General features: G+C 41.1%; 1 protein-coding gene across 6 annotated transcripts in view; it reads left to right on the top strand.

Moving 5' to 3' along the window:
* EFL1 (elongation factor like GTPase 1) overlaps positions 1-25,240 on the top strand; it is a 136,668-nt gene extending 111,428 nt beyond the window's left edge. For 4 of the 6 annotated variants that reach the window (XM_073801454.1, XM_019945798.3, XM_073801455.1 and 1 more), the window contains 2 exons: positions 9,479-9,663; positions 24,059-25,240. In XM_073801454.1, the coding sequence (XP_073657555.1) occupies positions 9,479-9,663; positions 24,059-24,247 (374 nt within the window). In that variant the 3' untranslated portion in view covers positions 24,248-25,240. Of the gene's footprint in view, positions 1-5,192; positions 5,265-9,478; positions 9,664-24,058 lie in introns of those variants that run through there. The other 2 variants (XR_012330306.1, XM_073801456.1) reach the window with 2 other exon arrangements.
* The last annotated feature ends 680 nt before the right edge of the window (positions 25,241-25,920 follow it).

Raw genomic sequence — 25,920 nt, forward strand, 5'->3', positions numbered from 1 at the left:
GTGGGACCTGGAACCATGCCTGGCCACACGGTAGTTCTCTTTACCCTCTTGAGATTGTGGAACTGCTTCAGCAGTGAGGAGGTTATAGAAGGGGGAATTGAGCACTGGATGAGCGAGTGGACCAAATTGTCGTGTTTTCTCGAGCTCTGAGGTCCTTTGAGTCAGTATGTGGTTCCTTTACATTCTTTTTGGTAAAGTTCTTTTGCCAATTAATTCCTAAAAGCATAAATCTAAATTGTTGGGGGTTTTCTTCCCCAAAAAGAAATTTAGCCTTGCGTCACAGTAAGGTTCCTGTGAGAGGAACGGAGCACCCATAGCAGCATTTCAAGAACAGTTGAGTTAAACACAGGTACATAGGTTTGGTTATTCTGGGCCGGCTTAAAGCCAGTACGTGCTGTGAGTCAGATCTGCAGATACGGCCTGGAATATGCGGTGTTTCTCAACCTTACCTGAATACAGCATCCTATTAACACCTCACGGAATCCGTAGCTTAGTTCGAGGAACACCGATCTAGACCATCCCCAGGTGTTCTTCACATTTCCATTGAGAACCTTCTTAATTTAAGAAGGCAGAGGTAGAATTAGAATCAAGCAGTCTTAATTCCTTCAAAAAAAGACCTCAGAGGTCTTCTCCAGTCTCTCCTACGCTGACAGATGCTTATACCACCTCTGTTTGAATACTTCTGTTGATGGGCAGCTCACAGCCAGTTCCCGGATTAAACTGTCTTTCTCATATTGAGCAAAAAAGTCTTGTCTCCTGCTAGTTTCTCACCATTCATACCACCATTCGTCCCTCTTACATGCAGTAGCACTTCATATATTTGAGGGGAGCATTCGTTTTCTAGCTTTATATGTAGGGGAAAACTCTCCACATCCTTCAGCTGGTTTTCAGGATATGATTTTTTTTAATCCTTCAATTGTTCCAGTTGCTGTCCTTTAGATATACTTCCTTCGGTCAGCCTCCCTCTTAAATAAAGCAGCCATAAACAGCACCCCAGATACCATCTCACCCGTACAGACACAGACACACTGCTACCTCCCACATGCGGTACAGCATTCTTCTTTTAATGCAGTTCAGCAGTTGCATCGTGTCATTCACTTGTGAGAAGTCAGGATCAACCTCATTTTTTTTTTTTAAATAAGTTTGTCTTTCTATTTTGTTCCCCCAAAAGCTGGATTTAAATCTTAGTGACTGAAATTATGTAGAACTCCTATATTTACATATGAGTAAACTGGGTCTATACAGTTAATTTCTTCCCTTAGGTTTTTTTTGTGTGTGTGCGTGTGTGTGTAAAATACATAATAAACATTACAACAATAGTGAAGGAAGTTTTGGGTTTTTTAATGCCAAGAGAAAGAAGTCTCAACACCATAATTTTTTTTTTTTTTTTTTTTTTTGGCTGCATTGGGTCTTCGTTACTGTGCACGGGCTTTCTCTAGTTGCTGCGAGCAGGGGCTGCTCTTCATTGCCGTGTGCCGGCTTCTCATTGCGGTTGTGGGGCACAGGCTCTAGGCACGTGGGCTTCAGTAGTTGTGGCACGTGGGCTCAGTAGTTGTGGCACATGGGCTTATTTAGTTGCTCCGTGGCATGTGGGATCTTCCTGGACCAGGGCTCAAACCCGTGTCCCCTGCATTGGCAGGCGGATTCTTAACCGCTGCGCCACCAGGGAAGTCCCTCAACACCATAATCTTCACACATTGATTCTTTTTTTAATTTTTTTTCATGTGTCCTTTTCTTGTCTGGTGAGACGTGAAACTCAATAAGTAGTGAATTGAATGTTGTGATGAAGTTGAGGTCCTTTGTATATATAGCATTCCCCTGATTATCAACTTACCAACCATCTTATAAGAAGAAATAAGCTTAGGTTGATAGGATTTTGTGTTAGAAAGTCCGTGTCATCTCCAAAGGTTTACCTCATGCTTCTATAAATATATACAGATCTTTATAATGTTTTCTTAAAATTCTGTAGGAAATTAGTATATGGCTTTCTAGTCTGTAGTTTATGGGAACCAGTGTTTTTATCCTTAAAAAAGTTCATTTATCATTTGCCTTTTACCTGTAGTTTGGCAGCTACCCTGCTATCCACAAGTTCTCAAAAGGGCAAATTTCTCTAGGGCCATGAGATAGAATTCTGGTCTTGGAGACTTGAACTCGTTTAAGAAGCCCAGTTACTTGCTTATCAACTGCTCGGCTATCTTGAACTTCAGCATTCTTCTATCATGTTTGTTCTACTTGCTGTAGTTTCTTCCTTATTCTCCTTACTGAAGAGAATGGAGGTAACGTCGGTGTTGAGAACCAACCCTGGCCTTCTTGCTGTCCTGTATTAATGTTACACTGGCCTCTCCAAGTTGTAGCTGTGACCCTTTTTGTTGTCTTTAACTCTGTTACTTGGTAGGCTCGCCTTAACTCTAGTTTTCAACATCCAGGACATACTATGATCCTCCCTTAGTTGTTTGCTATCTTCTTCTTCTTCTGTCTACTGTGCCTGTCCTCTTAAAATAGGAGTCAGAAGGCACAACACAGTGCCTTCCATGACCCAACAGATTTATTTTGGAGCTATTTATTTTGGGTGGGGAGGATCTCTCCTCCTTTTTTCTCATTGGGATCATTCATGATTGATATTTTCAGACTCTTGTTACTCCCCAAAGGAATTTTATCTTAGGGTTTGTTATCCTAAAGCCTGTTTGGTTTTTTGTTTTTCTTTTCCTTTATGTGTTTGAAATGAGCCTTCCCAAAGTCTAGGGTCCATGTAGATCTATCTGTGCCTGTCTTTCCCTCCCTTATTCCCAGCATAATAGGAACACATATTTCCTCCCCAAATGGCCATCTCTCCTTACATAATCCATTTGGAGCGGCATTTGTCCTTTCTGAGAAGACAGCTTTTCAGCACAACACGTGAAGCTAGGTTCAGCTGTTGGCATTTATTGGAAATTCCCAGCACACTGTTGAGTCACCTTTGTTGAGTCAGTCCTCTGTGTCCATTTGTCCATCTGTGTTAGGAAGTCACCACTAGGACCGGACCCTGCATGTGACCAGGCAGTCTCTTGAATATCACTTGTCATCCGGCACTTTGATCTTCATCCTGGTACTTTTCACCTGGCCAGCTGAGTCAGTTCTGGCACTTTCTAGGAATAGATGCTTATCTTAGCCTTCAGTGTTATATGCCCTCTTCTCCCTTAGGAGCAGAATATGTCTTTGCCTTGCCTTATCCAGGTACAACTCTCAACCTTGTATATGTGGATTGGTTAGTACAGGTGACCCTTGAACAACACGGGGCCTTAGGGGTGCTGACTGACCACACAGTTGAAAATCTGTATATTACTTTACAGTTGGCCCTCCCTCTACGTGGCTCCACATCGGTAGATTCAGCTGCGAATTTTGTAGTACTATAGTATGTACTTAGAAAAATCCACTTATAAGGGGACCCACACCCACCCAACACAGACCTGTGTTGTTCAAGGGTCCGCTGTACACGGTCTGTACCAGTGTCGCTGGTCAGCCTTCTTAATACATTTCTCAGAGATCAACTGGCTACCACACCCACTGCCTTACAAAGAAGCTGTGTTTAGATTTGATCTGGAATTTTTTTTATTCCTGAATTGGTTTGAGGCCTTCTTGCTTAGACTAGAGAATCTCCTCCTAAGCCTGTTTTCTCTTGTTTTGAGGGATTCTTTGGTAATGATGCCAGTTTTTAGTATCCAGGGTCTATCGGGATACTCAGCTCTTCACTTGTGTTTTCCTTTTTCTTTCTAAATCACCACCTTCACCTGGAAAAAGAAATGAAGAGACCTCTATGTTCCTGAGGCTTTTTGCTTCCTCCCTGGGTATTCAGAGATCTTCCAGGAAAACTTCAGACTGCTGCTGGTTCCTTTAATTCTCCAAGAATTGGCACCAGACAAATAAAAGGACAAGTCAGGTCTTTCTTATTTAGTAAGATGAGTTAGTCTCTTTTTAAAACTTTTCTACACAGATTTTTAAAATAAGGAATCCTTTTATAAATGTATAGAATTGCTTATGGTCAAAATGGGAAATTTTGCAGAAAAAAATAATCATCTTAAAATTGTTTTGTCTGGGGAAATAATCCCAAGAAAATGACCTCCTTTACTTGTAAAACCTGCTTTCCTAACTGTGGTTTTATTATCATTTTTTACCCATGAAAACTGCCTTTTATGAGCTTGAACGGACATAAGAATTGGTTTGTGTTTTTAATTGATCATCATGTGACTAGTAAATTGTCTCTTTTCATATTTCTTCTAACCTGTTAACGTCTTTCATTCTTGCTCTCCATTGTTTTTACCTTTGGCAATAACTTCACATATAAAATATAACTTTTTCTGTTACTGTTAGTTTTACTCACATCTACAGTTATTATAGTGCTTCTATTTTATTTGTAGGGATAAATGCTCATATTGTTAAAACATATGTGTTTTAATGTATCAGAAACATTCTTAGTAAGTCTTACTGTCTACTGTTAAAAACCTATTCTTATTTCATACTTGGAGTTCTTTTTATGTTTCACCAGCATTTCATTAATTCAACAAAAATTTATTGAGCTATATATGCCAGCACTATGTTAAGCATGGTTCCTGCTTTGAGAAATAAGTTAAGGTGACAAAGCTTAAGTATGTAAAACAATTAGTAAAATACAATTGAATTTAGTGAATAAATATGGGTTTTTAGTGAAATTTTATGAGAAATTTGGATTAGCAAAATTCAAAACAGGGTAAATCTTTTGAAAGTGACTGTACTTTGAAATGGGCTTTGATGATGGATGGAATGATTTTGAGTTCATCAACTAGGTATTAAATTGGCTTTCTTTGTACCACAGCACTGAAGACCTCTGTTGAACTTAAAGTAAACTCCTTTCCAGTTGGTTTTACAGACAGTGCTGTGCAGCATTACCTTTCTAATCCTGGACACTGGTTGGTTGAACCCAACAGTAAAACCTTGCATTTACCCATACTGTGTCTTATTAAATTTGGGTCCTTACCTAGTTATCCTGATTCTGTCAAAGAATTTATTACCTTTGCCAGCTTCGTGTCAACTTTGGATTTGATCACCATGCCTTCTGAATTTTTAAGTGGCTGATTATCATAGTAAGGACACAGAGCTGTGAACAGAGCACTGACAGTTCACTAAGGACATCCTTCCAGGGTGGGAGTGACTTGTTAACATCCATTTCTATCTAATAGCAACCAGCCCACGTTCCCCATTACGTCCACAGCACACTTTATCTCATATTTGGTTGAAGACCACCTGCATCCTGTCGACCACATTTGCTTGATTTAGCAGTCTGGTTGTTCTGTGACAAAAGGAAAAGAGGTTTGTGTGACCTAGTTTATAAGAATAAGAAATGCCCACCGATTTCTTTGTGTGTGTGTGTTTTTAATTGAAGTTATACCGCAAGTGTTACCGACAGTAACAGAAACCACAAGATGAAAGAAAAATCTTCCACCTTGGAAGTCAGCCTATCATTTTTCATTTTCTTTTACCATCTTTGTCCATAATAGTACATTTTGCATAGCTATTATGCATTATGGTAGAGGCAGTTTGATATTTTGCTTTTTACATTTATTATTTGTTTTATAAACACACTTCCATTTGGCTACTTAGTATTCATAATTTTCATTTTAACCTCTGCATAATATCCTATCAATTTGATGTGCTGTAATTTACTTCCCATCATCCCCAAATTGGAAATTCACATTGTTTCCTGTTTGTTTACTATTAGAGAAAACATTGCTGTGGACAGCTGCCTCCTTTCCTAAATTCTGAAAAAAAAATAACATACCTTTAATTGCCAAACTTTCAGCTCTAAAGATGGTAGAATCTGCAGACCAATCTTAACTGCCTATTATGGAAGAAGAAAATATGTATATAAGTATCTGTAATGCCACAAAAGAACAGATTAGGTTCAGTAAAGTCCAAATGGTGAAGATATTATTTCGATCTTGGGATCTCACAGAACACTTTGTGGAACGAGTTGTTTTTGAATGGTCTTTAAATGATGAAAAGGATTTGACTATAAAGCTGGGCTAAGAGTACTCTGAGTTGGAGAAACTGTGAGCTCAGAGTGGAAAAACCTCACACGTGTCCTGTGGGCAGTGAGGGGTTTACCTTGGCTTAGGGTGTAGAGTCTGTGCTCTGTGCCCTAGGGTCTGGCAGTTTGAGGAGCTGGAGTGGTGGGTTCCTGCCAGGTCATAGAGGGCCTGGAGTACAGGCTGAGACATTTGTAGTGTAGTCATTAAAAGTGGAGCCCTGATCAAAACCAGTCAGGCAATTAACCTTTCTGTTGCCACTTCTTTCCTGACGGATGCCTCTTCCCTGGTGCCTTGCGTACAGTAGGGCGCACTGTGATCTTCCTTTGAGTGAGTGAACAAATGCCTGAGGTGTTACGACCAGTTGAAGGGGTATCAAAATATTCTGTCAGGGGCCACATGATCAGAAATCCTCATTTATAGGACTGCATTCATTTCTCAGTGCAACCTCAGCAGTGGAGAGGGTCCCTGAGTGCATCCAAGCATTGGACACAGCTGTCATGAGCGCCAAGTGTATTGGAAGGTTTTGTTATAGCTGGTGTCCATTGTTCAGTGATCCATCACTGTGTCCCAGTTTTAAGATTTAGTTTTAGTGGAATTAAAATGGAATGGCCCAAAATTACATGATTAATTACATTCAGTTCCAATTATAATGATTGATCCAAGCCTGCTGGCATGACCCGTGAAGCAGGGGAGGAGCCGCCAGCCTCTGCAGCAGCAGCCAGGCGGCTCGTCCCTGCCGGCCCAGCTCCTCAGAGTCTCGTTGCCCCAATTTACTCATTCTTTCTCTCTCCCCACCCCATTGTTTGGTATTTACTTCCATAAACCACCTTAAAACTTTCCTTAGAGTGAGGTAGAGGAGTAAATAAAGATGACTAGTTCACACATGGTAGCTATTACAGTAAGTTTTTTTTCTCATGAGAATTTTTTTCTCATAAGAATTTTTTTCTCATAAGAATCTCAGGCAAGTCATATGTAACCTAGAGGGGATCACTAATACAGACACTAATTATTCTGCTTTTTTCAAGAGCTTTTCAGACTGTACCTAAAATATGGCTTTCAGTTCTAGAAACTGCTTTCCAAAAGCAACGTAAATAAATTGTAGTCGTTCAAATAGGAAAGTGGTCAGGATGGAACAGGAAAGGAAGGTCGTGACAGAGAAAGAGGAGGTGTTCAGACTGGAGAAGAGAAGGCTGAATACTGTCTTCAAGTAGCTTAAAGGCTGGTCTGTGGACGAGGGGTTAAACCTGTCCCATAGGACAAAAACTGGGCCTAACGGTTAGAAACTTGGGGCTCAAGAATTGTCTACCAATCAGCGCTGTCCAAAGATGGAATGGCCTGCCCTGGGAGGAAGTGAGTTTTAGACGTATGCAAGCAGAATCTAAATGACTACTGTGGTAGAACTTGACCCCTGAGTTCCCTTCTAGCCCACTGTTCTGTGATTCTCTGACTCTGAGATTTCTAGTGTGAATGACAGGAGAAATGACTTCAAAATTGAGGAGTGGAGTTGCCTTTTGCAATAGGCAATGTATTGTGTCTTAGACACGTTGAATTTAAAAGGAAGTTGTGCTCCACCGTGGAGATGCCCTGGCAGCCACAGTCCCAGTAAATGTGGGATTGGAGGTCCAGTGAGAGGCCAGGCTTAGAAACAGAGTCCCAGGAATCCCAGACATAGTTAATAATTTAAACCACACAAACGAGAAATGAATGGGCTTTCTGAAGGGGAAGTTTGTTTGGAGAAGAGTATTGAGCCTCAAAGAATACTCTTAGGAAGAAGTCATACCCTTAAGAATTATTGTAGTAGACAGTAAGTAGAATGATGGTTGTTAGAGGGCCAGGGGTCAAAGGAAGGTGACACTAAGATTGAAGAGATTTGTCAGAGAGGGTGTTGATCAGTAGCTGCAGAAACCGCAGAGAAATCGGAGAATGAGGATTGAGAAAAAGCCATTTAGGATAGGAATATGAAAATTATTGTGAAATTTCAAGGAAGCAGCTTTAATAGAGCTCAGGGCAACCAGTGGAGCCTGGGTGTTAAAGAAAGAGCACACAGTGAAGACGTGAGAGGCGGTCCCTTAGGGCTTGTGGGGCAGGAAGAAGGCGAAACTGTGGAGGCGGGCGCGGGAGTGGGGAAGAGGACAACTGTACCTGTCATCACTGGTGGAATTTGTAATTTATTTGTTTTGATGCTAAGCCAAGAGATGCAGAAGGCCCTCCGGGGGTTTTAAGGTTTTTTTAAAATTTTTAAGCCTTGCGACACAATGGGTTTCCTGGCATTTGTTTTCCTTTATCCTTCCCAATAACCACCACCAGGGGGAAATCTGAGTCAGAGAGAAAAGTTTGCCCTGTGTCCTCAGTGCCTAGTGTAAAAAATAAAAAATAAGTAAGGTGGGTGGCATCCGCACCAGATCACCACCCAGTTTTTTAGGACGGAGGGCAGAGTCCAGAGCTCAGTGTGGTAGTCAGAGGAGACTTGCACTCTGCTTCACAGCAATGTGTAAATTTTTAAGGAGAATATATTTATAGACCACTTACGTAATTAAAATTATTTTTTCTAAATGGAAGGTGAAAGTGGGGGCTTTAATGAGTGTACCCATTAGCTAAAGCAAGTTTCTTTCAGTTGTCTGTGATCTCCAGTTTATCTCTGTTCTCTGCAGTCTGTTCTGCTTACTAGCTGAATGGATAGTCTGAGCACCCAGAGGCAGTCATACAGAAGCCAGTCAGAGGGGAAGGGGTCTCCCTCGTGAGTGGAAGAAAGAATTGTGCCTAAAGATGAAATAAAAGTGCTAGCCAAGAGGATTTGCTAGAATTCCTGTGACGTGGCAGTAAAAATTGTTACCAGACATTAAAGATTCCAGACTATCAGTCTTCAGGTAACAAAACCCTTATATTTATACCACTGAGATAGTATCAGCTTAAAACAAATACAAGCAAGCATGTATATATGTGCGGCTTTAATTTTTAGTATAAAAATGTCCTTGAGCCAGTTGATTGCTTACTAGTCCCAAATAGCTTGTCATCATGATAGTTATCATCACATTAATAATGTCTTGAAATTATTAGAATATTTTAACATTTGCAAAGCTCAGTCACCCTCTTCTCGTTGGATTTCAGACCCAAAGACACCTCGTAGTGAAATTATATCAAAAGGTCCTTTTAAAGTCTCCTGCTTCTCACACTGTGTTGAGGGGATTGTCCTTGGGTAAAGCAGTTTGGGGTGATTTCACCTTTTGTTATCATTTGTTTCTAATTTTTCTATAATTGTCATGCTTTACTGTTTAAATAAACACTTGAAAATTTCCCATGCTTCTGTAAACCAAAATTATTGGGAACAAAGTTAATCATTAGTTGATTGTTAACAGGGTACAGGAGTAGTCCCATCTTTGTGTCGCTCAAGACATGTAACCGGTCAATGAATTTAAAAGGTGTATATGGCTTTGCAGGTCGGGTCTATGCGGTCTTGTCAAAGAGAGAAGGTCGAGTGCTACAAGAGGAAATGAAAGAGGGGACGGACATGTTCATCATCAAGGCTGTGCTGCCCGTGGCCGAAAGCTTTGGCTTTGCTGATGAAATTAGGAAGAGGACAAGTGGCCTGGCCAGCCCGCAGCTGATATTTAGCCACTGGGAGGTAAGAATCCAAATCCTCGTTCCTTCCTTTGCATCTACGGATGTGCTTCCTTATAGATGGCGCCAAGAGTAGCAGACGACTTCCCAGGCCATGTGGCCTTCCTCTGGCTCTGCTCAGTCAAATGGACAGGACAAAGCAGATGGCATTTTTTCATCCAGATTGAATGAGCCTTAGGTTATATGCGCTTTGTAATACACACACACATATATATTCATTTTTTTTTCATTTGATGTAAAATTTAAGACAAAACATTTAATCCCTTTTTTCCCTCCAAAGGTAATATTGTAGATAAGAAAACCACAGATATTTTGAAAGTGAAACTTTAAGGTATTGTTTCTTCTGGGGAAAAAGTACTTCTAGCATTTAAAGGCAAACAGTTATGCTTCTTACAAGGGGCACCTTTAAATTATTACGTGTTACATATTCTTCAGTCCCCATTATAGAGATTCGAGGCTCCTGTGGCTTTCAAGTGTTGTGGAATAAAATGGCTCATCAAAACACTTCACTGTCAGTGTAGGGAAAGGTAGGTGAAAGGCAAACCTTATCTGTAATCAGAAATGCAAACTTAACAGGTCCACATTGCTTGGGAGAGAAGACAAGATTGTGAACACGTTGTTTTTTAACTTAGGTCAAGAAAATAATAACAAGAAAGGACGGGGAGGTCAGACCGGCCTTTGTGAACAGATCCTGAAAGCAGCTAAGGAGGAGAGAAGGACATTGGGTTGGAGGGTGCCTGTGTGAGAAGCAGTGAAGGAAAGCTGTAGGGCATGAGCAGAAAGCAATGTGTTATGTTTCAAGACAAAGCCTGAAGGTCAGGAATAGCATTCTTAAACTGTAGGTTGTAAGTTTGAAAGGTGATTTTAAGAAAGTTCTGTTGTCACTGTTTACAGGGAACCTAAGTAACTTCACATTATTCTCTTGTACCGTGGAGGTGTATAGTTTAGTGGAAGGAGCATTGACTTTGGTGTTGAGAAGTCCTGGTTTCAAATATTAATTCTGCCACTTATTTGGACAAATTGTGGAACCTCCCTGAGTTTGTTTTGCCCCTGAGATATAAGGTATATGGAATATCTAGCCTAGTGCCTGACACTGGTAGGCCCTCCCTGGCATGAAGATTGTTTTCTTGTCAACATTCTTAGAGTCCTTGTCATGTTCCTTTTGGCTCTCTCTCAGCAGTGTGGCATTGCACTCAACTTCACACAAATCCAGACTTTTTCCTTAAACTATTTATAAACAAAGCTCATGGTTTGGGTTCAGTGCTAAGCTCTTTTTACTCCTTTCACTTTCTTTAGCCAGCTGGGTCCCTTTCTCTAGAATGCTTCCAACGAGCAGTTTAAATTTAGACAGTATAGAGGAATGGGAATAATTGAGGGGGAACTTTCTCTTTAAAATGAATTCTGTAGTCAAGTGTATCTGGCAAAGTAAAGAAAGGTGACACTTCAGCAAAACTAACTTTGGACAGGGCAAATTTGATTTTAGTTGGGCAAGTTCATATCATCTAAATTGATACAAGTGAAGTTGCTAGTCCAAAACACTCAACTGTGTCTGCTTCTCCTTGAAAAGAGAAAGTTACGTTCTTAGTACTTGATAGAACTAAAGTTAATGTTGTTCTAATTTAGGTTACATTTTTTTGGTTGTCAGTACAAACTATATTTTAACACTGATTTACTATGAAATTTTTCTTGCATCTTTTTCTAGAAACTAAATGATGTTTTGATGGTTTTATTGGCCTATATCTGAATAGATGCCATTGCTGTACTTCATTATGTAGAAAACAGTAGCACAAAACATTTAAGTTATTTGTTAATGCCCACACTTATGGGGTAGTAGTTTCCCACTTATCCAAACGTCTAGCTTTTTGGTTTTGCTTTTTGGCACTCAACTTTTACATAAAAACACAAACCAGTAAGAAGTAGAAGGAATGGATTTATAAAGGCAACTTCTGAAGAACTATGTCTATAGTGTAAATATATTACTGATGTTCCTAATGAAAAACATTAGCGTTATCCCCCACGTGTTTTAGTGACCAGACGTGTGATTACAGGACAGTGCAGCTAAATGATGCTTAGAACTGAAGAGAGACTTATTCCACTTCAAAGTAATGACCTTGAGAAGTGAAACACTTTCTTCATTCGTGCTGCCATTGCTGAAAACTGCCTTCAGAACTTGCAGCTCATGCTTCTGAATATCTTAGAGATGACAAGTCGTCCATCTCATTCAGATGGCCTTGAGAGTAGAAGGATGTGTGCTCACTCCCTCTTGCGAGAGCACTGGAATTACAACTAACTGCTGAACAGCCATCGACAGGAAGATACTGGAACTCACCAAAAAAGATACCCCACATCCAAAGACAAAGGAGAAGCCGCAATGAGATGGTAGGAGGGGTGCAATCACAATAAAGTCAAATCCCGTAACCGCTGGGTGGGTGACTCAAAACTGGAGAACAAATATACCACAGAAGTCCACCCACTGCAGTGAAGGTTCTGAGCCCCACCTCAGGCTTCCCAACCTGGGGGTCCGGCAACGGGAGGAGGAATACCTAGAGAATCAGACTTTGAAGGCTAGCGGGATTTGATTGCAGGACTTCGACAGGACTGAGGGAAACAGAGACTCCGATCTTGGAGGGCACACACAAAGTAGTGTGCACATCGGGACCCAGGGGAAGGAGCAGCGACCCCATAGGAGACTGAACCAGATGTACCTGCTAGTGTTGGAGGGTCTCCTGCAGGGGGGGGGCGGCTCTGCCTCACCATGAGGACAAGGACACTAGCAGCAGAAGTTCTGGGAAGTACTCTTGGCATGAGCCCTCCCAGAGTCTGTCATTAGCCCCACCAAAGAGCCCAGGTAGGCTCCAGTGTTGGGTTGCCTCAGGCCAAACAACCAACAGGGAGGGAACCCAGCCCCACCCATCAGCAGACAAGTGGATTAAAGTTTTACTGAGCCCTGCCCACCAGAGCAACAACCAGCTCTACCCACCACCAGTCCCTCCCATCAGGAAACTTGCACAAGCCTTTTAGATAGCCTCATACGCCAGAGGGCAGACAGCAGAAGGAAGAACTACAATCCAGCCTGTGGAACAAAAACCACATTCACAGAAAGACAAGATGAAAAGGCAGAGGGCTATGTACCAGATGAAGGAACAAGATAAAACCCCCAGAAAAACAACTAAATGAAGTGGAGATAGGCAACCTTCCAGAAAAAGAATTCAGAATAATGATAGTGAAGATGATCCAGGACCTCGGAAAAAGAATAGAGGCAGAGATCGAGAAGATGCAAGAAATGTTTAACAAAGACCTAGAAGAATTAAAGAACAAACAAACAGAGATGGACAATACAATAACTGAAATGAAAAATACAGTAGAAGGAATCAATAGCAGAATAACTGGGGCAGAAGAACCATAAGTGACCTGGAAGACAGAATGGTGGAATTCACTGCCACGGAACAGAATAAAGAAAAAAGAATGAAGAGAAATGAAGACACCCTAAGAGACCTCTGGGACAACATTAAATGCAACAACATTCACATTATAGGGGTCCCAGAAGGAGAAGAGAGAGAGAAAGGACGTGAGAAAATATTTAAAGAGATTATAGTTGAAAACTTCCCTAACATGGGAAGGCAAATAGCCACCCAAGTCCAGGAAGCGCAAAGAGTCCCAGGCAGGATAAACTCAAGGGGAAACACACCGAGACACATAGTAATCAAATTGACAAAAATTAAAGACAAGGAAAAATTATTGAAAGCAACAAGGGAAAAACGACAAATAACATACAAGGGAACTCCCATAAGGTTAACAGGTGATTTCTCAGCAGAAACTCTACAAGCCAGAAGGGAGTGGCATGATATATTTAAAGTGGTGAAAGGGAAGAAGCTACAACCAAGATTACTCTACTCATCAAGGATCTCATTCAGATTTGATGGAGAAATCAGAAGCTTTACAGACAAGCAAAAGCTAAGAGAATTCAGCACCACCAAACCAGCTCTACAACAAAGGCTAAAGGAACTTCTCTAAGTGGGAAACACAAGAGAAGAAAAGGACCTACAAAAACAAGCCGATAACAATTAAGAAAATGGTAATAGGAACATACATATTGATGATTACCTTAAATGTGAATGAATTAAATGCTCCAACCAAAAGACACAGGCTCGCTGAATGTACACAAAAATAAGACCCATATATATGCTGTCTACAAGAGACCCACTTCAGACCTAGGGACACATACAGACCGAAAGTGAAGGTATGGGGAAAGATATTCCATGCAAAAGGAAATCAAAAGAAAGCTGGAGTAGCAATACTCATATCAGATAAAATAGACTTTAAAATAAAGAATGTTACAAGGGACGAGGAAGGACACTACATAACGATCAAGGGATCAATCCAAGAAGAAGATATAACAATTATAAATATATATGCACCCAACATAGGAGCACCTCAATACATAAAGCAGCTGCTAACAGCTATAAAAGAGGAAATCAACAGTAACATAATAATAGTGGGGGACTTTAACACCTCACTTACACCAATGGACAGATCAACCAGACAGAAACTTCATAAGGAAACACAAGCTTTAAATGACACAATAGACCAGACAGATTTAATTGATATTTATAAGACATTCCATCCAAAAACAGCAGATTACACATTCTTCTCAAGTGCACACGGAACATTCTCCAGGGTAGATCACAGCCTGGGTCACAAAGCAAGCCTCAGTAAATTTAAGAAAATTGAAATCATATCAAGCACCTTTTCTGACCACAACGCTATGAGATTAGAAATCAATTACAGGGGAAAAAAACGTAAAAAACAAACACATGGAGGCTAAACAGTACGTTACTAAATAACCAAGAGATCACTGAAGAACTCAAAGAGGAAATCAGAAAATACCTAGAGACAGGTGACAATGAAGACACGACTATCCAAAACCTATGGGATGCAGCAAAAGCAATTCTAAGAGGGAAGTTTATAGCAATACAGTCCTACCTCAAGAAACAAGAAAAATCTCAAATAAAAAATCTAACCTTACACCTAGAGGAGCTAGAGAAAGAAGGACAAACAAAACCCAAGGTTAGTAGAAGGAAAGAAATCATAAAGATCAGAGCAGAAATAAATGAAATAGAAACAAAGAAAACAATAGCAAAGATCAATAAAACTAAAAGCTGGTTCTTTGAGAAGATAAACAAAATTGATAAACCATTAGCCAGACTCATCAAGAAAAAGAGGGAGAGGACTCAAATCAATAAAAGTAGAAATTAAAAAGGAGAAGTTACAACGGATACCACAGAAATACAAAGCATCCTAAGAGTACTACAAGCAACTATGCCAATAAAGTGGACAGCCTAGAAGAAATGGACAAATTCTTAGAAAGGTATAACCTTCCAAGACTGAACCAGGATGAAATAGAAAATATGGACAGACCAATCACAAGTAATGAAATTGAACCTGTGATTAAAAATCTTCCAACAAACAAAAGTCCAAGACCAGATGGCTTCACAGGTGAATTCTATCAAACATTTAGAGAAGAGCTAACACCCATCCTTCTCAAACTCTTCCAAAAAATTGCAGAGGAAGGAACACTCCCAAACTCATTCTATGAAGCCACCATCACCCTGATGCCAGAATCAGACAGACGTACTACAAAAAAAGAAAATTACAGACCAGTATCACTGATGAATATAGATGCAAAAATCCTCAACAAAATACTAGCAAACAGAAATCAACAACACATTAAAAGGATCATACACCATGATCAAGTGGGATTTATCCCAGGGATGCAAGGATTCTTCAATATAGGCAAATCAATCAATGTGATACACCATATTAACAAACTGAAGAGTAAAAACCATACGATCATCTCAGTAGATGCAGAAAAAGCTTTTGACAAAATTCAACACCCATTTATGATAAAAACTCTCCAGAAAGTGGGCATAGAGGGAACCTACCTCAACATAATAAAGGCCATATATGACAAACCCACAGCAAACATCATTCTCAATGGTGAAAAACTGAAAGCATTTCCTCTAAGATCAGCAACAAGACAAGGATGTCCACTCTTGCCACTGTTATTCAACATAGTTTTGGAAGTCCTAGCCACAGCAATCAGAGAAGAAAAAGAAATAAAAGGAATACAGATTGGAAAAGAAGAAGTAAAACTGTCACTGTTTGCAGATGACATGATACTATACATAGAGAATCCTAAAGATGCCACCAGAAAATTACTAGAGCTAATCAGTGAATGTGGTAAAGTTGCAGGATACAAAATTAATGCACAGAAATCTCTTGCATTCCTATATACTAATGATGAAACATCTGAAAGAGAAATTAAGGAAACACTCCCATTTACCATTGCAACAAAAAGAATACCTAGGAATAAAGCTACCTAGGGAGATAAAAGACCTGTATGCAGACAACTATAAGACACTGATGAAAGAAATTAAAGATGATACCAACAGATGGAGAGATACACCATGTTTTTGGACTGGAAGAATCAATATTGTGAAAATGACTCTACTACCAAAGCATTCTGCAGGTTCAATGCAAAGCCTATCAAATTACCAGTGGCATTTTTTACAGAACTAGAACAAAACATCTTAAAATTTGTACGGAAACACAAAAGACCCTGAATAGCCAAAGCAATCTTGAGGGAAGAAAACAGAGCTGGAGAAATGAGACTCCCTGACTTCAGACAATACTACAAAGCTACAATAATCAAGATAATATGGTACTGGCACAAAAACAAGTATAGATCAGTGGAACAGGATAGAAAGCCCAGAGATAAACCCATACACCTATGGTCAGCTAATCTATGACAAAGGAGGCAAGGATATACAATGGAGAAAAGGCTGTCTCTTCAATAAGTGGTGCTGGGAAAACTGGACAGCTACGTGTGAAAGAATGAAATTAGAACACTCCCTAACACCATATGCAAAAATAAACTCAAAATGGATTAAAGACCTAAATATAAGACCGGACACTATAAAACTCTTAGAGGAAAACATAGGAAGAACACTCTCACAGAAATCACAGCAAGATCTTTTTTCATCCACCTCCTAGAGTAATGGAAATAAAAACAAAAATAAACAAATAAATGGGACCTAATGAAACGTAAAAGCTTTTGCACGGCAAACTACAAACAAGACGAAAAGACAGCCCTCAGAATGGGAGAAAATATTTGCAAACGAATCAACAGACAAAGGATTAATCTCCAAAATTTATAAACAGGTCATGAAGCTCAATATTAAAACAACCAGTCCAAAAATGGGCAGAAGACCTAAATAGACGTTTCTTCAAGGAAGACATACAGATGGCCAAGAAGCACATGAAAAGCTGCTCGACATCACTAATCATTAGAGAAATGCAAATCAAAACTACAACGAGGTATCACCTCACACCGGTTAGAATGGGCATCATCAGAAAATCTACAAACAACAAATTCTGGAGAGGGTGTGAAGAAAAGGGAACCTCTTGCACTGTTGGTGGGAATGTAAATTGATACAGCCACTAGGAAGAACAGTATGGACGTTCCTTAAAAAACTAAAAATAGAATTATCATATGACCCAGAAATCCCACTACTGGACATATACCTAGAAAAAAACATAATTCAAAACCACACATGCACCCCAGTGTTCATTGCAGCACTGTTTACAATAGCCAGGTCATGAAAACAACCTAAATGCCCATCGACAGACGAATGGATAAAGAAGATGTGGTACATATATACGGTGGAATATTACTCATCCATAAAAAGGAACGAAATTGGGTCATTTGTAGAGACGTGGATGGATCTAGAGACCGTCATACAGAGTGAAGTAAGTCAGAAAGAGAAAAACCAATATAGTATATTAACGATATATGTGGAACCTAGAAAAATGGTACAGATGAACCGGTTTACAAGGCAGAAATAGAGAGACAGATGTAGAGAACAAATGTATGGACACCAAGGGGGGAACGTGGCAGGGGGTGGGTGGTGGTGGTGGGATCAATTGGGAGATTGCAATTGATATGTATACACTAATATGTATAAGATGGATAACTAATAAGAACCTGCTGTATAAAAAATAAATAAATAAAATTCAAAAAAGAAAAGAAAATGTCCTTGATCAGCACTGGTGCAGAAAACTGGGTTATAGTATGTTTGGTCAGAACAAAGAGCGTGTAGGTTAAGTGATCCCCGGGGTTCTCTGTAAATACAGATCTAAAACATATTCAGAGCTCTTATAATGGCATCATTATTGGAAGAATTATATATTTGAATTCATTTATTCTATTGTTTGTTTAAAATACCTCATTTTATTTTTTTATATGAATTTATTTTTTAATATAAATTTTTGTCTGCGTGGCGTCTTCGGGGCTGCATTGGGTCTTTGTTGCTGCTCGCGGGCTTTTTCTCATGGCGAGCGGGGGCTGCTCTTTGTTGCGGTGCGCGGGCTTCTCATTGCGGTGGCTTCTCTTGTTGTTGGAGCACGGGCTTCAGTAGTTGTGGCTCGCAGGCTCTAGAGCACAGGCTCAGTAGTTGTGGTGCCCAGGCTTAGTTGCTCCGCGGCATGTGGGATCTTCCCGGGTCGGGGCTCGCCATGTCCCCGGCATTAGCAGGCAGATTCTTAACCACTGCGCCACCAGGGAAGTCCCCTCATCATTTTGTAGTCACCCTTTTCCTTGAAAGTGACTTTATAAAGCACATTTTTTTAAAGATCTATAAACTAAACTTCTCACCATTTGCCAATTGTCAGCTATATTCTGGAAACAGATAAGGCTGCTCTATCAAAAGGATCTCAAAGTGGAGTGGCTCAAATTAAGCAAAAGATTCTCTTTTGAGTCTCAGGAGGCAGTCCAGGGCTGGTGTGCAGCTCACTGTGGAAGGAGCCCAGGCTTCTGCTCCTTTGCTGCCTTTCTCAACACTTGGATGGTCCAGAGTGGCTGTTTCACCTCCTACTGTCACCTCTGCATACCGGCCATTAAGAATAGGCAATGGGAAGAGGACATACTCCGTTAAGAGGGCATAGTCCCGTTAAGAGGATGCTGCCCAAGTCCATTGCCCAGAACACATCATCCCGCCACATCTAACAAGGCTCCATCTGACAAGGAGGCTGGGCAATATAGTCTTAACTCATTCAGGAGTCAGCAAACTATGACCCATTACCTGTTTTGGTAAATAAAATATACTCAGATATAGCCATACCCATTCATTTACGTATTTTATATGGCTGCTTTCAAGCCGACTTGAGTAGTTACAACAGAGACCATGTGGCCCACAGTCTAAAATATTTACTGTCTTGAGCTTTATAGAAAATGTGTGCCTACCGACCCCTCCCCCCAGAACCTAGGTCATCTGTATGCCCACCTGAAATACTAATACCAAAGAAAAAGAGGATAATAAGTATTTAGGAACAGCTAATATAAAACAGCAAAGTTTTACAAAGCAGGCAGTTTTTGTCAATGTGAAAACCATGGTGGTTTTTCAGTCTCCTTTCTTTCTCAAAATTAAAAAAAAAAAGGGCGGGGAGGCTGAAAGTTAATCTGACATACTTAGTAGTAGTTTTAAAAATATATTCGTTTTTGACTTAGTTACAGCTAATCATTACAAATCCGCCCTTTAATAAATAACTTGAGAGAAAAATGTAGTCAAGGAAAGTTTGCTCCAGTTTTGTACCATCCTTCTGTCATCCCCTTGCCACCTGTCATGGTCCTGTTCCCAAAAGCTTCAAATCTTTTGAAAGTCTAGAAAACTACATTATAATTAAGTGTCATTGATCTGATCTTTTCTGGCTGTCTCAGTTTTCCCCCATAGTTAGGTTTAGAAATAACACAGTTGTTGAGATCTGGCTTCTCACTCCAAGGCACTTTTTTTTCATTTGTATTCTACCACACCATGTAATTTACAATCAAGAGCTTTTGAGAGAAAGTGCTTCAAAAAATAGAGAAAATAAAATTACAGGCATTTTCCATGAGGAAACCTTTGAAGTCAGCAATCTCATAATTTCTCTTTCTATGTTTTACCCTTCTATGAAAAAGGAAGAAAAGGAGCTAATAACAGACACAGAAGGAAAAATATTACCAGCCAGTGCTGATCTACATGTATGTCAGCATAACCTCAAGACTCGCTGCTGAGGGGTGGGCTAAAGTTCACGTTAGGGTAAGGGAGAAGTGATCACAATCGCACTGAAGAAGTGTATTTTGGACATGGTGTTTGCCACCTGCCAGCCATAACCATAGGGAAAATTGGGCAAAGTATTGAAAGAGAGCTCCCAAAGCTTTTCTCTTCTAGGCTTTTTTTTTTTTTTTTTTTTTTTTGTAGTAATGCTCAGGGCAACAGCTAGCACTTGGGTGCCTTTCTTCCTGTGAGTTAGAAAATGGCATCCTCTTTAGGGTGTGGAGTTGCCAAAAAAAAAAACATTCTCACTGTAGGCACGTGAATTCTGGGTGAGCCAGTTAGAAGAAAGCATCTTTTCTTCCAAACTGATAGCAAGCTCTGCTCTGTCGCCTCAAGGATGCCTTTCTGTGGAGCATCAGCTGGATAGCCTTTGGGGTGGCCTTGTCATCACCCCACTGGGAAAATTCAAAATGACCCTAACACGGTCAGGTGGGACTGGACCAGGCCAGTCACTTTCTGGTATAGTGTACCCCATTGCCCCTTTTCTGAGACTTTGTGTGGCATGTCGAGGCAAGAAGCTTCCAGATGTCCACACAGATACAGGAGGAGTGAAGGTGAAAACAGCAGCTGCCCGTGCTGGACAGAAGAGATGTGGGCAGTTGACCCGCATCGGGTCGAGTCCCCCGGGCAGCTGGAGATGGGCACAGAAAGCGGCCCTGGCGGCTCGGGAAACAAACTGAGCAAACCTCAGAAATATACACTGAGGGCCCAGGCGAAACTGGACCCTTCTGAAGCTCTGAAGTTACATTTTTGAAAAGAGGACACTCTGGCCTTCAGTTGGCCAGTCTGAGTCTGATATCTCCCAACTAACACCTCACTTATTTCTCTTTATAAAATGTGTCACTTTTTTTTAACTGGATTAAAGATGTGTTCACTGCTACCACTGAGACCTGCTAAGAACATGTGGCTTCTTTATATTCTATGATGGGTTTATCATCCAACTAGTTAGAGGAGGGCACTGATAACTGGCTTAAAACTAGTCTCTTACAAGTATAGTCTTTGTGGATGACTGCCCACGTAAATGTTCCATTTCCTGACTTTCTTCTGCCCCTCTCTAAGCAAGAGGGGGCCTTCTGTGGAAAGGGGGAGGGGAGCCTCAGCTTCACCCCAGTACCCTAGATCCTCAGTGGCTTTGGCCGGGAAATGGCTTGACTGGTCCAGCCCCATCTGGCTGCTGGGGCCAGTGTGGTGGCACCAACCAGTTTCAGGAATCTCTCCTACCAACCACTTGTCTCTAGCCACAAAATCCCCACCCGCAGCTGCCTTTGTCCTGCCCCCAGGCTTCCACCAGCCTCTCAGCACCCTTGAATCCACTCACCGGTGTGTGGGAACTTGCAGGTCCGCAGCATCACCCCACTACTCTGGTACCGTGTCACATTAGACTTGGGGGTGGCAGGGCCCCAGCAACCTGCTAATACTTGGCTAATGGCACCTTGGAGATTTTGCTTATCCTCTGTAGACGTATACCCTGATGACACTTGTGTCCTCATACCTAGCATGTCATCCTCCTTCAGCCTGAGGGCACCGGTCTGTGCTTTGACACACTTAGGAGGTTGTGACATGTGGTTGTGGCTGGGGGTGGTGGAGGAGAGTGGCAGACAGGTCTCCAGAGGTGACTGTGGAAGCAAAGGGATTCATCTCCCGGGGACAGAACGCAGTAGCAGTTCTCTGAGTGGGTCTGTTTTTCCAGCCACAATAGGCTGGTGGTTCATAAGAGCACGCAGAGACACACCCACTTTCCAGACTCGCCCCTTCCACTTCCATTCAACTGTGCTTGCGCTTGTAGCCCTAGTCTTGAATTCAGCAGTGTCAGAGAGTGGTGATGTGCCGTTACTGCATCCCTGGCATGACTTGACATAAATTGATGATCTCATTTAGCCCTCGTACAATCATAGGAGATTAGGACTTTTAACATTACACCTTTACAAACGAGAGAACTAACGCACAAGATGCCTTTAAGTAACTTGCCCCAGTCATGCAGATCTGACTTCAGCACCAGCACCGTCAACCCCTGCGTTACATTCGCTCCAGCCTCCGCGCCTGCCTTGGATTTAGAGATGTGCCAAAGCCTTCCTGGGTCTGGGCTTACACACAGACTCCCCTCCCAGCCCCGGGTAACCGTCAGTCTGCATTCTATGTCTGCGGTTCATCTCTTCTGGACATTTTATACAAACGGAATCATATAATGTATAACCTTTTGTGTCTGGCTCCTTCCACTTAGCATACTGCTTTGGAGGTACATCCACATTTAGCATGTATCAGTGTTCTTCGTATGGCTGTGTAACAGCCCGTTGTATGTACTGTATACCGTAGTTTGTTCGTCCATTGATGGACCTTTAGGCTTTTCCACCTTTTGGCTGTTGTGAATAGTGCTGCTGTGTTCTTGCGTGTATATGTATTGATACTTGTTTGAGTTCCTATTTTCAGTCCTTTGGGGTATATACCTATGAGTAGAATTGCGGAGTCGTATGATAATTCTGCGTTTAACTTTTTGAGAAACCGCCAGACTTTTCCGCAGTGGCTGTAGCGTCTTACATTCTTATCAGCAGTGCATGAGGCTTCCAGTCTCTCCACATCCTCACCAATGCTTTTTTTCCATTTTTTTTTTTTTAAATAGTCATCCCAGTGGGTGTGAAGTGGTACCTCACTGTGGTTTTGATTTGAATTTCCTTCATGACTGATAATGTTGAGCATCTTTTCAGTTGCTTGTTGGCCATTTGTATATCCTTTTTGGAGACGTGTCTATTCAAGTCCTTTGCCCATTTTTTATCGGGTTGTTTGGGGTTTTTTGTTGTTGAGTTCTAAGAGTTCTTTATATATTCTGAATATCAAATGTCTTTTTAATTTACTTATTCTCGCTTCAGCAGTTTTCTGTTTAACCTACCCACTGAGTTTCTTTGTTTTTTTTTAATTTTAATGTCTAAAATTTTAATTTCTGGGATTTCTAGTTCTTTCTTTTTCACAAATGCCTAATGTATTGTGGATGCTATTCCCCACCCCCATCTCCTTTATTTCTTGGAGGATTTTTAAATGAACTCTCTAGAATTTTCTCTTCAGATTACCTTATTATCTCTATTTGATTATTCATTCTCCCTTTTGTTGAGTCTGGCACCTGTCTTTCATGGTGCTGGATTTCCTTTTGTCTTCTGTATATCTTACTGGTAGGGTCATTTTCAGCAGGAATCCTCTCCTCCTCTGTCCTCCTGAGTGCCGTAGCTCTAACTGTAGCATTTGCAGTGGCTCAGCTTGGTGCCTTCACCAGTGTGGATGGTGCAGGACAACAGACTCAGCACAGGCCGAGTCTGATCTTCAGAAGGTGACGGCTTTTATCTCATGACCTACAACTCATTTTCAGCCACAGCCCTGGGCAGACATGGTTATTCCAGCTCCAGAGAAGAGTGGATGGTTCTGGTCCCCACACACCTGGTTTATGTGGCTTTGGGCCCATCCTAAGTGGGCAGTAAAAGCCTGGCCCTCCTGGTGCACAGCTATCTTGGCTCCCTATGGGAAGTGGTTGGGGCTTTTGCCCTCACATATTACTGTGGCTCTCTTCTCTCCCTCCAAGAACCTCTCCCTTCCTGGTCCACAGAAATTTCCTTTTCTTGTGTTGAAGAGTGACTATTATAAAATAAATTTTTCTTTCATTTCTGCATTTTAAATTGAGAATGTTGGGATTTGAGACCACTTGAGAAATAGCACCTCCTTCCTCCCAATTGAGAAGTAAGAAAAAACAACGAAAAGAACAAGGCATATAAAAGTCAGAATCTCACTGTTATTACTGATAAAGCTGATCTTGTGGAATGTGGTCTTCATCTGTAGGCAATACCGAGCTCCTAATACTGCACTGAATTTTGGAGCAAAAAGCTCAGAATAATCAAGAATGGACTTACATGTGTTGGTCTTTGCTGAGGACAAAGGCAAAATTAGTGAAGTGACACTGATACCCAGGTATATCCTAGTGAAAGGGAGAGTTTTTTCTATTATATTATTCAAAGTTAATAGTTTTCTTACTTAGTGTTATGTAAAGGCTCTAGGAGTAAAGAATAATATGTATGTCACAAGTTTTGTTGAATCTACTTCCATTTGTCCATACCGCCTGTGATCCTTCGTATTTGTTTATTACCGTTTCTAGCAAGCTTAACTCTTCATTGCTTCACTTTTATTCTTAAGCTAAGACTGTATGAGTTGGCATTTGAGATGAAAGTACACTTGTCTAATCTAGCACATTCTGTCACCTTCTTTTACAAGATCATTCCCAGCGACCCCTTCTGGGTACCAACCACTGAGGAGGAGTATTTGCACTTTGGGGAAAAGGCTGATTCTGAGAACCAGGCCCGGAAGTACATGAATGCGGTACGAAAGCGGAAGGGTCTTTATGTGGAAGAGAAGATTGTGGAGCACGCAGAAAAGCAGAGAACCCTCAGCAAAAATAAGTAACTACCACTGGTGGCAGATTCTTCTCTTTGTAATAAGTTAGGAAGTATCACCCAGGCTTCGATCCTGGGAGAATTCCTTTATGCTGCATCATCTCTGTGCATTCACTTTCAGTAAATTTGATCCATATCATATTTTAAAGAGGGCGTTCCAAAATGTTTTTGTAATTGGTTCTGGTACAAGGCAAGAAGTGATAAATATTGCAGTGGTGCCTTCTTCCTACCCTATGTATAACCCCTTGGCAGCAAGACTTGTGCTGTGATGAGGGCAACCTGCTAAGTGCCAGGGGCAGGGTGTGCAGATCCCCCAGTGGGCTGGGTCCTCTACACTGAGCACCCACCCCTCTGCCTGTCATCAGAGTGTCGCTCTTCTGATTACATCCTCCACTTAAACATACTTCATATTTAATCATTGAATCACAGCATTTAACATCATTTGGAGAGACCGCATACTCGAGAGACCAGCTGCCTTTAGGTTAGTTAAACCAAGTCACTGTTACAGCTGATTCATCTTGCTACACATCTTTCTTTATTTGTGTAGCAAACCAATGTAATGTTCAACTGTTGGCCTTTAAACCTTCTGTTTTTACACTCCCTCCTAAATTGCATCACTCATATTTAAATAAATGTTAATTAAAGTTATGCCCTATGCCTTTTTCTTTTTTTAAAAAAAAGGTAAATTTCTATAATTCTCTCGGCTGTTTCCTCTTAGCCTTACTGAAGGGATATTAGCTAATATGATGAGATTATTGCCTTGATTGTAAATACTTTCCCTAAGTCTCCTCAGTTGCCTCATTCAGGAAGATCCCCATATAAGGTACAAATGCAATCCAGTCAGTAATAGATTTTGTAATTTTTGATGTTGTGCTAATATCTTTTATAGCCACTTAAAAGAAGGATTCTTTTTCAAAACACCTAAAATTATCAGACCAGGCTTGAAATGCTATTAATGTTTTTTTGTTTGTTTGTTGTTTTTAATAAACTGTCATTCTTTTTTTTTTTTTTTTTTTGCGGTGCGCGGGCCTCTCACTGTTGTGGCCTCTCCCGTTGCAGAGCACAGGCTCTGGACGCGCGGGCTCAGCGGCCATGGCTTACGGGCCCAGCCGCTCCGCGGCATGTGGGATCCTCCCGGACCGGAGCGCGAACCCACGTCTCCTGCATCGGCAGGCGGACTCTCAACCACTGCGCCACCAGGGAAGCCCTAAACTCTGTCATTCTTAGTACCAGAGCCCTGGCATATCTGGTCAAGTCTAATTGACCCAGACTTTGGGGAAAATGTAGCTAGATAATTCACTGTCTAAGTGGAACAGATACTGATATCTGAATTAATTTAGGAGAGTTATACCACATATTGGTTTATCTGAAAACTTTGATAACACAGGAAAAGCTAGCACATCGATTTATAGCGTTTGTAAATCATATCATTCAAACTGCCAGATGTGCTATAAAAAGTATTCTTAGACTATACACTTTATCAGCAAATGCTACAGTTAATAGAGAAAAGAGGCATAACCCAGAAAGAGTCGGAGCTCTTTCTGCATTCGCTTGGGCTCTGCCAGATGTGCTGGTGTGGGGAGGTGGCGTGTCAAGTTGATCGATTGCCTCTCTTCCTTCTCCGCGTTTGGAGACAACAACAAGCAGGAATGACCACGAGCAGGCAGGCCAAGGGCTATAGCT

This window comes from Tursiops truncatus, chromosome 2, assembly GCF_011762595.2.
Source record: "Tursiops truncatus isolate mTurTru1 chromosome 2, mTurTru1.mat.Y, whole genome shotgun sequence".
In the NCBI taxonomy this organism is placed as follows: domain Eukaryota; kingdom Metazoa; phylum Chordata; class Mammalia; order Artiodactyla; family Delphinidae; genus Tursiops; species Tursiops truncatus.